This window comes from Toxorhynchites rutilus, chromosome 3 (genome assembly GCF_029784135.1).
Source record: "Toxorhynchites rutilus septentrionalis strain SRP chromosome 3, ASM2978413v1, whole genome shotgun sequence".
Classification (NCBI taxonomy): domain Eukaryota; kingdom Metazoa; phylum Arthropoda; class Insecta; order Diptera; family Culicidae; genus Toxorhynchites; species Toxorhynchites rutilus.
In genome coordinates, this window is record NC_073746.1 from 132,535,217 (window position 1) to 132,548,594 (window position 13,378).

Sequence of the window (13,378 nt, forward strand, 5' to 3'; positions counted from 1 at the left end):
TTTAAATCGAAATCAAAACTGTTATTGATCGAATTTGAACTGTTTTTCTTCATTGATCTTAATTGTTAATTTGTATAAACATCAAAATACGATCTTGCGTTTAAACGATTCGCAACAAGAATCATTATGCATGTCGAACATTGGGGTAAATCAGAAACATATTCATTGGAATACACCACACAGATAATCAAAACTAGATCATAGAATTTCCAATCAAAAGAAGAAAACATAATTGAGTGGCTTTCCCCGAAAACAAATCCATTGAACAATCTCCATCCGGCCTCGGGGAATACCATCGCACCAAAAATCCGGCAACCTTGTCCCTAGACGAGAATTAAAAGGCGTAGGTGCGTTGCGGGATTCCGTTGGTATGCGAGTTGTAGCCGCCCAGACGGGTATGTTACCAGAAAGGATAGTTCAGTTCGAAGCAATGTGTGAAACCAGTCGCATGCGGAGAGTTGTGTTTGCGCGATCATACTCATGCTGATTACGGCGCCACGGTTGATAGCTAGTGTGGACTTTAAGTCGATTTTGTGCCATTCAAGAAGACTGACTCGTTGATGTAGAAAAGAATGCTGAGTGGAGGATATTTACCGGTAGTTTTAGTTATAGTGCAGTTCAGTGTGATCCGAACCCAAAGCAATGTGCCGTTAGATCAAACTGCAAATGGATACAATCAACAGAGACTGCAGTACGCAACGCAGCAGTCTCAATGGGGGCAGCGGGGAAGTGCCGCGGCACCTGCCGTACAAGGCCAACCAGAATTCCAGTATGATGCAGCATCTTTCGCTGTTACTGATCTGGCTCGCCGCATTGGTACAGTGTTGGGTCAACAGAACAACGCCGCCGTTTTCTCACCTGTGAGCATCGCATGCGCCCTATCTCTTCTGCTACTGGCGGCGAGTAAAGAGACTAAACAGGAGCTGATACAAGTGCTGAATTACAATCCGGATGAACAATCAACGGTTGCCATTCATCGTCAGTATGGAAAAATGCTTCAAGAAGTGGCTTCAACGCAACCCGATCTGTACCCCATTCCTTGGCGTAGAACGGATCGTTGCTCCGATGAGAAGGATGATGACTATATGGATGAAAATCAAATTATTCACCTGGCAAATGCAATATTTGTGAAACAAGACTTGTCAATAAGTAATCGATTTGTGGAAGCCTCTCGTACTTTCTACAACAGTTCTATAAACAAGTTAGATTTTTCCGGTAGTCCACAGCAGTCGGCTTCCAGGATAAATCGTTGGGCGAGTGAAAGTACTTTCGGTAAAATCAATCAAATCGTGCCAAGTTATATGAACCCCGATACTCAGATGATAGTGGCGAATGCGTTGTACTTCAAAGGTTTGTGGAAGGAAATGTTCGAGAAGCAAGTTACTACATACAGAAAATTTTACCCGGATGGCCATGCGAACCCATCGACGGCAAAAGATGTACTCAGTATGGCCGTTATTGGCTGTTTCCCATCCTACGACGCAGTTCAGTATGACGCCAGAATTGTTGGTCTGCCCTATCAGGGTGACAAAACAACACTGTACATAATCATTCCGAATAATTCAACCAAAGCCAAATTGCAACGATTCCAGAGTACACTGACCGCTAAAGATATCGGCCATATGGTGACACAGATGAGGGTTAGGAAAACTTTGCTTCAGATACCCAAAATGAAAATTTCCAACACGATCAATCTTCGCGAAGTGCTGCAAAAGCTGAATCTTCGAACAATCTTTAATCCAGCCAGCAGTGATCTCTCCGGTCTCTTGGAGCTACCGTCCGCTGGAGGGGAGGAGACTATCGATCGCAATCGATTTGTGATCCGTAACAGTGCCAACTCGGAACGACTTTATGCCAGCGACATTATCCACAAGGTGGAGCTGGAAATCAACGAAAAAGGCACGGAGGGTGGGGCCATCACCGCATCAACGATATTCCGCTCGCTGCCTTCGGTACAGGTGCGGGTCGATGTGCCGTTCCTGATGCTGCTTGGCCACGATGCCACCCGGCTACCGTTGTTTTATGGCAGCATTTATGATCCGACCGGATGAACAAGAGAATGTGATTTACTGATAAATATAAGTATTTTTATAAATGTAACGTTGAGTGAATATGTTTTATTGTTATGCGTGTTCTCAAATTGTACAAATAAATTATATTTGAAGAGATAAGTAATCTCGTATGGTTTGAATCATTCCTATAGATGTGTTGGAAGCAATACAAACACTAGTTTGTGGGGATTAGAAGTAGCAACACACTCAATTGTCGTCAACGAATTCTAACAGAGAAAAAAGTTGCAAAAAGAATGCATGGATTTAAATTCTAACGTCTAAACTTTAGTGTTCACTGATTGAATCCCAAATTTTGAGAACCATTATTGAATTACTCGTTTTAAGCTAATGATCGTAGCCAGGGTTTTTATTTCTTTATTAAAGAGATTTTCAGCAACTATAATTAAAAAAATCAGGAAGCATTTAATAAATATCAGGATAGCTCATATTGGGTTGTCCGAAAAGTTCGTACCAATCTTTGGGAAAATAAAAGCATCATTTTTATTGGCTGACATACATCCAAACTAGCGTTGGCAGAAAACATATCATCTTCGGCAGAACAAATGCTTTATCGTGTGTTTAAGGGTGAAATGACCAATCAAAAGCATCTGTTTCAAAAGCTTTACAATGTTTGTTAAAATGTTCAAAATGTATGGGAGCAGACATCTCTTTCTTTTTTTCTTTTTTCATCTCTTTTTGGATTGTACCCTAAAAAAGTCCAAACGATGTCAACGAGGATCGAACCAAGGCCGGTTTGAATACAATGCTGTTTTACACGACCACGCTATCCACATACCTACTAGTGCTGTTGCATAAATGCGTGATAATTTTTTTTTTCCAAAATATATATTTTTATCAAGGCGTTAGCCTGACTGGGCCGGAGTTCAATATTTTGACAGTTTTTCTTATTATCTATGTTAGTAATATGTAACCGATTACTCGCGGTCGGCTCGAGGTTAGTATTACAAGTGTTCTCGTAATTGGGATGTTGCTGTCTCCAATGCTCTGTACGTATGCCCGACACGGGATACTTCCTATTGGGATGCAGCTGACCATTAATCAGCATATCTAGCGTGTAAATGCGTGATAATATTACACCTCATTATAAAAAGAAGTTGGAAAATGTTTTTTTCGAGAAAAAAAAAGGAGAGCGCATACTTTAGTATGCGAAAAGCTTTGATGCGAGCTTATTCACAATGTGGGTCTTGTTTTGCTCGCTCATATTGCTTATATTGCTATAGCATATATACAACCATTCCATTCCACCGATGTAGTAGTTCTCAGATTTTCGTGAAAAGTTGTATTTTTGTTCCTTTTCACAAAATATTAGACCGATATTTTTTATTTTAGGGTGGTCCGAAAAATATTTTTTTTCCACTTTTTCCAAAAGTGACTTTTTTCAAAAAATCATAACTATTGAACTACTAGACCGATTTAGATGATCGACATATTAATTTAAAAACAATTAGTTACTACACTTTTTTACATTTTTTCTTGAAAGCTGAGAATTTTTTACATAACATATCCAAAATTCATAGATGTGATTGTTTTCGGTTTTAAATTATTATTTTTCAAAGCCAACCGATGGTCCGAAAAATCATGTTTTGCCTTTTCTCCCAAAAATGATTTTCTCAAAAATTCATAGCTTTTGAATTACTGGACTGATTCAGATAATCGACACATAAAATAAAGCCAATGAATAAGTCTAAACAATATCACACTTGTGAAAAAAATGGATTCTAGTAGATCTTGATAGATCTTGTCTAGTTGCATAGGAATAATGAACGAAGACTGAAAACAAGTTAAATTTGAAACTCAAAAACGAAACCTGGTATAACCACAAGGTTGACTTAGAACTATCGTTGATTCAGTGATCATTTGTTTGAAGTTGAATATGAATCCATTTTGAATGAATGAATAAATTAATACTTGAGGGAGTTCGAAAACGAGAGCGTTGGAGGTTGGAAGCACACGGTTTTATGCATCCAATATTGGATACGAAAATATTCTACCGATGGGGAAAAATAATCTTCAGAAGCTTACCTGTTAATTAGACTTGATTGAAAAATCATAAAACTAAAGGTATTTGATTGCAGTATTATATGAATAGAAAACATTAAAATAAACTATTTCGTTTGAGTGTATGTTTCAATTCCAAGGGGAACTGGTAGATTATTTTTCAGCAACGATAACATCTTTCCGGATTCTTCTCGATGTTCAATGCCCGCCAGTGGTTAATGCTACCTCGACCACCAAACGAAAAAAGTGTATATGCGTGTGTGGCGGCTGCTCCGATGCATCAAACGGAACCAATTTTCGATGCTGGTACTCTTTTGGTCGCCTTCTATTCTCCTTCTGATGGATTCCCTTTTGACCTAAAGGGGGATTTTAACTATCCCGAGGTAAAAATCGGCCCTTCTGCGCTCCCTCACAGTACGAAACAGAACCTTCAGAACATTTCCTGTTAATTGCAGTTGATTGAAAAACCACAACACAAAATGTATTTTGTCGCATTTTTATGTGAATAGAAAACATTAAAATAAACTCTTTCGTTTGAATGTAATTTTCAATTCCAAGGGGAACTGGCAGATTATTTTGCAATGACGATAACATCTTTCCGGATTCTTCTCGATGCTCCAAACGAAAAGAGTAGCGCGCGTGTATGTGTGTGTGGCGGCTGCTCCGATGCCTCAAGCGGAACCAATTTTTGATGCTGTTACATTCTTGGTCGCCTTTTCAGAGGCATCACTCACCTCCTGATGGATTCCTTCTGGCCTCAGATGCACAAACAGGCTCTTTGTGACACCTTTCATCAGCGCTTTCATGATGAACGAAGTTAGCTTCACCTCGAGCGGTTATATACCAATAGCCTGTTTTGGAAGCAATTTTAAGGCTATTGAAACAAGTTTTTGGACATATTATCTTTCGAATGAAGTGTTCATCAAACCATTTCTTTCAGTTGTTTAGGAGTTATTACGCTCAAAATCTCGTTCTCCGGCGTAACGTTTTCGTTTTCGAAACTTCGAATTTACACCCCAGCTGCAACGAATCATCATCAAGATAAATGCAAAATTCAGTATAGGTTTATTTCGTCGTACCTAGAATACGAAGGTCTTGTATTACCACGACCTAAGCATCGCTAAACACTCGTTTTGAGAACAATAGAATTGACTAAATGCTACAGGGCTGGAGCTTGAAACAAACAAAGTTTTCTGGTTTAGCAAAATCTGTGAATACGTTGTATACCTTTATCTATTAATTTAAATTAAATATCCTGTTATTATTTGTAAAAAACTAAAGCTACGACAGGTAAAAAATTGAGAAATTGCTAGCCTAATATCTTATATAATTTACTTACATACTACTGTTTCAGAACTCACGTGTGAACACATAAATTATAAAATTATTATTGAATTACTCTAAAGACACTAAACGTAAATACTTAAAGTAATGAAACAAATACTAATTCTACCTTATAAATTATCAAGAAATTTATAACCTTACCGCCACGCTAAAATAAAGGTTATCGATTCGGAAAAATGTCTCTGTCTCCGCAACACTCAGCTTTCAAGAAAAAATATTTAAAAAAATATAGCGTCCTCTATCTTTAACCGAGAAAACAAGGAAAAACTAACACAATCAATAATCACTAATGTAATATTTTTTCGGAGAAGACTAGATCATTGTCTTCAATTTGATATGTCGGTCATCTAAATTGGTCCAGTTGTTCAAATGTTATGATTTTTTCAAAAAAGTCTTTTTTTTGGAATCGTAAATCTAGAAAATAAATAGGCAAGTAGCAGGTTGTAGTTATCACACCCCTTCCTCTAATCTAGGACATTGATGAAACTAAAAGAAAATCGTGAGGCATATGATGAAATTATTAGCTATGGATAACGGAAATCCACCGTGCCCAATGATTTTATTTCAGTCTCATCAATGTTCTAGATTAAAGGAAGGGCTGGAATAACTACTAATTGCTACTTGTCTATTTATTTTGTAGCTTTTAGTACATTATATGTATTATTATTATGTTTTATCACAATGAAACCGTTTATCTTAAAAAGTTTTTTTTTATTTTTATATTTTCTAGTTTTTAATACATTATCTGTATTATTAGTATATTTCTCTACAATAAAAACAGTCCATAATTTTTTGAAATGTTGGATTTTTGCCTATTTTTTCGGAATGTTTTCATGGTGTATTGTATTCTATTAGACAAATAATTTCATTTGACACCAATTATGATGAGATTGCAAAAAATGCCATTTTGTGCCGGAAACTTTCTGAATTTATGTTGTTCATAATGTAGTTTGTTCTCCAAGTCATGTCCATTTATTTGATACACATATCCCAATTAACTTTTTTTTAAACTAACTTTTTTTAAACATTCAGCCATTTTATAGCGGCGGCTAAATTTGATTTTCCAAGATAATGTAATACCCAGTATTATAATGATAGCAGAGATAAACGTGTATTCAAAATTTCAGATCAATTAGTCAAAAGGAACGGGGTCAAGTTTAATTAATGCGGAACAATCCTACAGACATACAAACATACATACGAACAGGTCAAATTTCAACCGAAACCGTTTAAAAAGGTAATTGACTATTTTGTTACAGCGGCCATCTTCGACTTAGATTTTCCATAAATAGCTGAGATCTACTAGTCAAACCCCTTCATTTGACACTCATTTTGATGGGGTTTGGTTCGAGAAAATAAGTAATCCGCCATTTTGTGATGGCGGCCATTTTGGATTTTCATTCCTCATGTATCAACTGTGTTCTACTAGTAAATCCCTTCCATTTGATACCCATATTGATGGGGTTTTGAGAAAATATGTAATCTGTCATTTAGTGGTGGCGGCCATTTTGGATTTGCATTTTTCAAAAATAATTGTGTTCTACTTGTCAACCCCTTTCATTTAATACCCATATTGATGGGTATTGAGAAAATATGTAATCCGCCATTTTGTGATGGCGGTCATTTTGGATTTGAATTTTTCATAAATAAATGTTTCATTCGATACCCATATTGACGGGGTTCTGAGAAAATATGTAATCCGCCATTTTGTGGTGGCGGCCATTTTGGATTTGTATTTTCCATAAATAACTGTGTTCTACTAGTTTGTCGTAGGTTGCTACCTTTAATGATTCCGAACCAGTTTACTGTCAAATTCTTTTTATGAAATAAGTAATAATTTTGCACGACATCGATCATTAATTCCGTTCATAAAATATATGATACGGAAAACATATATTACGGGCGTGGGAAAATAATCCTCAAAAACCTTATATCATTTGGAAATCTTATTTTTAACATCTCGTGCGAATCGGCATCACTGGTTTTCGTTCCATGAGGCGTACTCTATTGACAGAACATCAATTTTTATATAGGGGTAGTGGGGGTAAAGTCGTCACCTGCTTGTTTGATAGTATAACTATTGACTATTGACACCGTATTGATAGTCACCTTATGTTTGGAGAATTTCCTGACTTTTGAGTTCTGTACTTCAGTGGAGATGACGCATGTCAAAAATAAATAAAAACAAAAATCGCTCTCTCGGCAGCCATTCAGTCGTAGTTCTGTGCGTTTCGAATTTAAGGAATTTCTAGTGAAATTTAGTTCATTTGACCTGATATTTTTGGCAATCAACAGTTTAAACGACTGTTCATATATTCTAGGAGAGGTGAACAGATATTATGTTCAATTTCAGCGATTATTTCGCATTGAAATTACTTTGTTGTTTGGAGGCAAAGTGGTCAGTAGAGGATTACTACTGACAATGTTCTGTTTTCAAAAGCTGATATACCTTATCACCTTTTGCCCACTGGTTTTGACCCCGGATAAATATACCACCCCATCCAAAACCAAGCCTCATTATGAAAAACGTTAAGTGTTTCCTACTACGTTCTTGCACGCATGAGAAAATTTCGACTCTAGGTGAATAGGCCTAGCTTATTTCATACATGTACCTACTATTTGAATAATGATTTAAACAAATTTGAACAAGAAAACACGCATAAATCTATCCCTTCCAGCATGTTATGTGCGAGTGATCACTTTACCTCCCACAGGTGGCCATTTTACCTCCTCACTTAAAAAATGTTAGATTTTTCAACTTTTTTCTTAATACTGGAATATGTATTTCAATTTTCATAATAAAAACCGCTTGCTATCTTGAACAACAATAAGTTGACGCTAAACGACTGGCAGGGGATCGTGTATTTTACGCAATAAAGTCAAATATATCTACAACATCAAGTTTCCGAAGAAAGTCCTTCTGCGAGAAGGGAATGTCCAAACCACTGTTCTTTCTTTTAGGTCTTGCGGTGAACGGATGGTATACACAGTACGAAGTGTCTGCCGGCAGAGACTGGAAGTAACGGGTGTTAAATAAAAAATGAGAATTTTTTAAATACCTTTCAGTTACTCAAATAAAGAGCGTAAAATTTTCTTTCTCCAAGAAAATTGCTCTTTGGGCTCCCTAGAAACAGTAGGCGTGTTTGGTTTTGCTAGTTTGAATTTAGTCAAAGCAAAGATGGCGTCGAAACAGCACGTGCTCCGCGAACGCATTGTACGGTTCTACGAAACGCATTTCCAGCAAGGAAAAAAGTTCACGGTGGCACATTTTAAAGAAGAAAATGTACCTGTCAGTACGGTATATCGTATCCTGGGTTCCCTGAACGTAGAGCGGAAGGTCGGAAGTGGTCGTCCGGTGACGATAATGACGAAGCAGAGGAAGACATCGTTAAAGAAGCTGTTTGACAACAAGGACGCAACCAGCCTGCGTGACGCCGGTCGGAAATATGGCTGCTCCCACGTATTGATCCATCGGACCCTCAAGATGGAAAGAATCGTCTGCAGGAAGAAGACGAGGTCGCCGGAGTACACGGAGGAGCAGATTGAGAAATCTGCTTTGAGATTAAATCACAGTGTCGGTGGATGACCAAAAAATACTGCGGGACGTCTTTCGTTCTGGGCGACGAAAGCTATTCTCCGCTGTCCAAAACGCATATTCCAGGAAATGATAATTACTACTCCAGCGACAAGTCATCCACACCGCCTGAAGTGAAATACAAGTTTAAGCACAAGTTTGAAAAAAAAAGGTTATGTTGTACATCGCCATTTCCGACCGGGGCATTTCAAAGTCTTGGTTTAAGCCAAGCGATCTGGCAATCAACCAACAAATCTATCGAGAAGAGTGCCTCGATAAAATCCTACTGCCGTTCCTGAACGAGCATCACGCGGATGGGAAGTACGTCTTCTGGCCGGACAAGGCGTCTTTCCATTACGCCAAGAAGACGCTGGCGTATCTTGAGGAGAAAAAGATACCGTTCGTGCCGAAAGATCGTAACCCAACAAACTTGCCCCAGTGCCGTCCAATAGAGGATTTCTTTGGCTCACTCAGTGCCCTAGTGTAAAAAAACAATTGGAGGGCCAAGGACACGAAGCAACTGACTACAAGAATCCGGAATTGTATCCGGAAAATGGACGTAAGTGCCGTACAACGTTCTTGTGAGAGCATCGTGACAAAGTTACTCAAACATTTACTGGCCCTTACTCAAACATTTACTGACATTTTTTGAAGAAAATACATTATGTTATTGATAAAAAAAAATACTGAAATCGATGAAAAAAAAATTTTTTTTATATGCGATTGAAAAAATTCTCATTTTTTATTTAACACCCGTTATCACACAAAAGAGGATGTGGTATTTTGGTCAACGTGGCCTCGGATTATGATCGACAAGGCCAAGTCAACGCAAAGAAGACGGACTACCGACTACGATGGCATTCGGCGCCGAAACAAGCTCGGAAAAGGACGATATTTGCAGGATGTTCGCTAATAAATTTTCAAGTGTGTTCGTCGATCGTGCGCTGCCAGCTGAGCAAGTTGTTGCAGCCATCACAAATATTCCTACTCTCGAGTCTCCGTTGAGCCGTTTTTTTTTTGGCAGACTTATCTCACTTCTTAACTAGGCGAACCTAGCCAGAATTTTCACCTGCCCCCGGGCTTCTGAATGCCAAAGGGGGACTAGGCTCTGCGGAATGCACGTATCTGCATGCTCGTGCTGTTTTAGTCCTGACCGAGGAATTGTCGGACAATCGCGCAGGTGCTAAGGATGACCGACTTTTGGATGCCGGCCAATTCCTTCTCGATGTTCAACACCTTTAGCGCTTCCAGAAGTGTCTTCGGGATAATTCCAGTTCCAGAGAGAACGACTGGAACAATTCTTGGGACCTCCCTTAGCCCCCACAGTTCCTTGAGCTCCACGGCCAATGGTCGGTACTTGCAGATTTTGCGACCGTGGGTCTCCTCCAGATTCTGGTTCAGTGGAATAGCGACATCGATGATGGTGACTTTGCGGTCGCTCTTGTCGTAAACCATTATATCTGGGCGGTTGTGGTGGATCGAGAGGTCGGTCAGAACAGTGCGATCCCAGTACAGCTTGAAACGGTCATTTTCCAGGACAGGTGCAGGCAGGTACCGGTAGTTTGGTACGTTGTCTTCCAGTAGAGCACATTGGAGCGCCAGTTGTCGATGAACAATACGGGCCACGTTGTTGTGGCGCTCGGTGTAGGCTGCATTGGCCAAAACGGGACAGCCTCCCATAATGTGTTCTATGTTTTCACCTGGTTGATGGCACATCCGGCAAATGTCATCAACGTCTTGATGCCAGACGTACCGCCTGCAGTTTCTCGTCGGCATTATCCTGTCCTGGATGGCTATCATGTCGGCTTCTACTACTGAAGAGAGTTCACCACGCGTTAGCCACAGATTAGATGCGGCCTTGTCGACGTGTGGCCGGTCCAGTTGATGGGGGTGGGCACCATGCACTGCCTTCTGCTTCCAAGCTGCAATCTTCTCCTCCACTGTCTGCAGATTGCAATTTAGTTGGTACTCCGCTTGCGCCAAGTGCAGAGCGCTGTATCCTCTGTCAGCGGCGCAGACAGCCCGGTATAGCGCGTTTTGGTTGGCGCGTTCTGCGAAGTATTCGCGCAGTTGTCGTACCTGGGCAACACACAGTGCAGAAATATCGACGATTCCAAGTCCCCCTTCTTTGCGTGGTAGTTAAACTCTCTCCAGTGCCGATTGAGGATGGTGCATTCCGGCCTCTTTGAATGCTTTCCTCATCCTCCTCTCAAGGTCCTCTAGGTCAGTTTTGCTCCATTTGACTACACCAAAACTGAAGGTCAGCAGGGGAACCGCGAATGTGTTGATCGCGCGTACCTTGTTCCCCGCGTTGAGGAAAGTCCTCAGGACACAGTTCACTCGACTCAAGAACTTGTCTCGCAGCTCCGTCTTGATGTCGGAGTGGCGAATCCCGGTGAGCTGTCGGAATCCAAGATATTTATAGGATTCGTCACGAACCATGTCTCTTATAAACTCGCCGTCATAGACCTCGTAGCCTCCGGATTCGGTAAGTTGTCCTTTCAGCAGGTGGACACAGCGACACTTGTCGAGGCCGAACTCCATACAGATGTCCCTGCTTATGTCTTCGACAACCCGGATAGCTACACCTAGACGCTGACGTGAATCAGCGTAGACCTTGAGATCGTCCATGTAAAAGGTATGGGTCACTTCTTCGTGGGCGCCGTCGCCATACCTTATTTTATAGCCATGACCGTTTCTATTGAGCGTCCTACTGAGGGGGTTCAGTGCCAGACAAAACCAAAGCGGGCTGAAAGAGTCGCCTTGGAATATCCCCCTCTTTATCTGCAGCGTTCTAGACTGCAACACATTTTCCCCATCACTAAGGTGCAGAGACGTGCTCCACTGCCTCATCGCATGCTGCAGGAACCTAACGACGACGGGATCAATTTTGTAGAGCTCCAATACCCGGACGAGAAACGAGTGAGGTATGGAGTCATAAGCCTTCCTGTAATCGATGTAGGCCATACTTAGGTTCCGCTGGTTATATACCGCCTGGCCGACTATGGCTGCGTCGATGATGGCCTGGTCTTTGCAGCCATGCGTATTTTTCCTGCATCCTTTCTGCTCTTCTGCGATGATGTGATGCTGTTCGCAGTGAGCAGAAACTTTGGCGGTAATTATGCTGCTCAGTATTTTGTACAGACTCGATAGGCACGTTATCGGTCTGTACTTTGATGGGTTCAATGTGTTGCTGTCTTTCGGGAGGAGGAAGGTGACGCCACGGGTGGCGAATTCAGGAAGGTTGTGTGGGTCACGTAGCACCTTGTTGAAGCACTCAGCTATCTTTGGATGTGCGACGGTCAGCTTCTTGTGCCAAAAGTTCTGGACACCATCGGGGCCCGGTGCTGCCCAGTTCCTCAGGTACCGCGAGGCTTCGCGGACATCGTTCTCTTCGACGATGATAGCTGGCATCTCTCCAATTTCACCACAACTCTCCTCCTCCCGTCTTAACCACATTTGCCCGTCGCGATGTTCTACTGGGGTCTCCCAAATACCAGCCCAGAAGTTCGTCACATCGCTAATATCTGGCAAACCTTCGCGGTAGTCGGGCTTCTCGTCGCTAATGTGGTCGTAGAACGCTTTTTCGTTATCTCTGAACATCCGATTTTGTTCCTGGCGCTTTGCAGAGTCAGAGTAACGTTTCAGCCGTTTAGTTAGGACGCTCAATTGCTGTACCAGTGTGTCGAGTTTTTCCGTCAGCTGGTGAGCTCCCAGCTGGCGAAGTTCAGTAGGCCGCACGATCACAGCAACTTGGCGACATAATTTCGCCGATCTGCTGCCTCTTTTGTACGCCATCAGTCTTCCAATTGCGGCGCGCTTGTTTAGGATCCGTTGCTCCAATCTCCTTCGCCATGGAGGCTCACGCCTTTCACGGAGATGTTGGAGCAGTCCGCCTCTTGGCCTAATACGGTATCCTAAACTTTTGGCGGTCGCCACAGCAGCACAGTAAACTTTCAGTTGCAGCTCCTCCATGTTCTCAGCATCAACCAAGTGCAGCGGAAGAACGTGCTCGTTCATGAGCTTTACTGCACTTGTCAGCCTGCGGGAATGCTGCAACTTCGGGATCCTGGGGCGCGACAATGGGTCTGTGTCGCGGAACTGTGAGATCGCCTCGTCGTAGTGGAAGACCAGATCGCGTAGTAGTTGTTGATCTGGCTGTGGGTCTTCCGGCTCAGGGGGTTGTAGTACTGTGGCCTCCACTGGTGCTGATTCGCGTGCCCCACTCGCGAATGAATTGCTCAGCCGTACTGAACTTCGTCTCGACACATCGCTTGCTCTGTTGTTCCTGGAGCTTATTTCTCTCTGCACCTGCTGCTTGATCTCGTCGATTTGCGTTTGGGAGAGCATGTTGTTGCGTACTATCGCTCTACGCCTCGCGTTCATCGCG

At 41.6% G+C, this 13,378-nt stretch overlaps 1 protein-coding gene across 1 annotated transcript in view; it reads left to right on the forward strand.

Moving 5' to 3' along the window:
• Nucleotides 1–366: 366 nt before the first annotated feature.
• The window catches only part of LOC129773501 (uncharacterized), a 98,932-nt gene continuing 85,920 nt past the window's right edge, over nucleotides 367–13,378 (forward strand). The window contains exons 1-2 of the mRNA XM_055777113.1: nucleotides 367–2,049; nucleotides 8,376–8,433. Of these exons, the coding sequence (XP_055633088.1) occupies nucleotides 573–2,049; nucleotides 8,376–8,433 (1,535 nt within the window). The 5' untranslated portion in view covers nucleotides 367–572. The remainder of the gene's footprint in view (nucleotides 2,050–8,375; nucleotides 8,434–13,378) is intronic.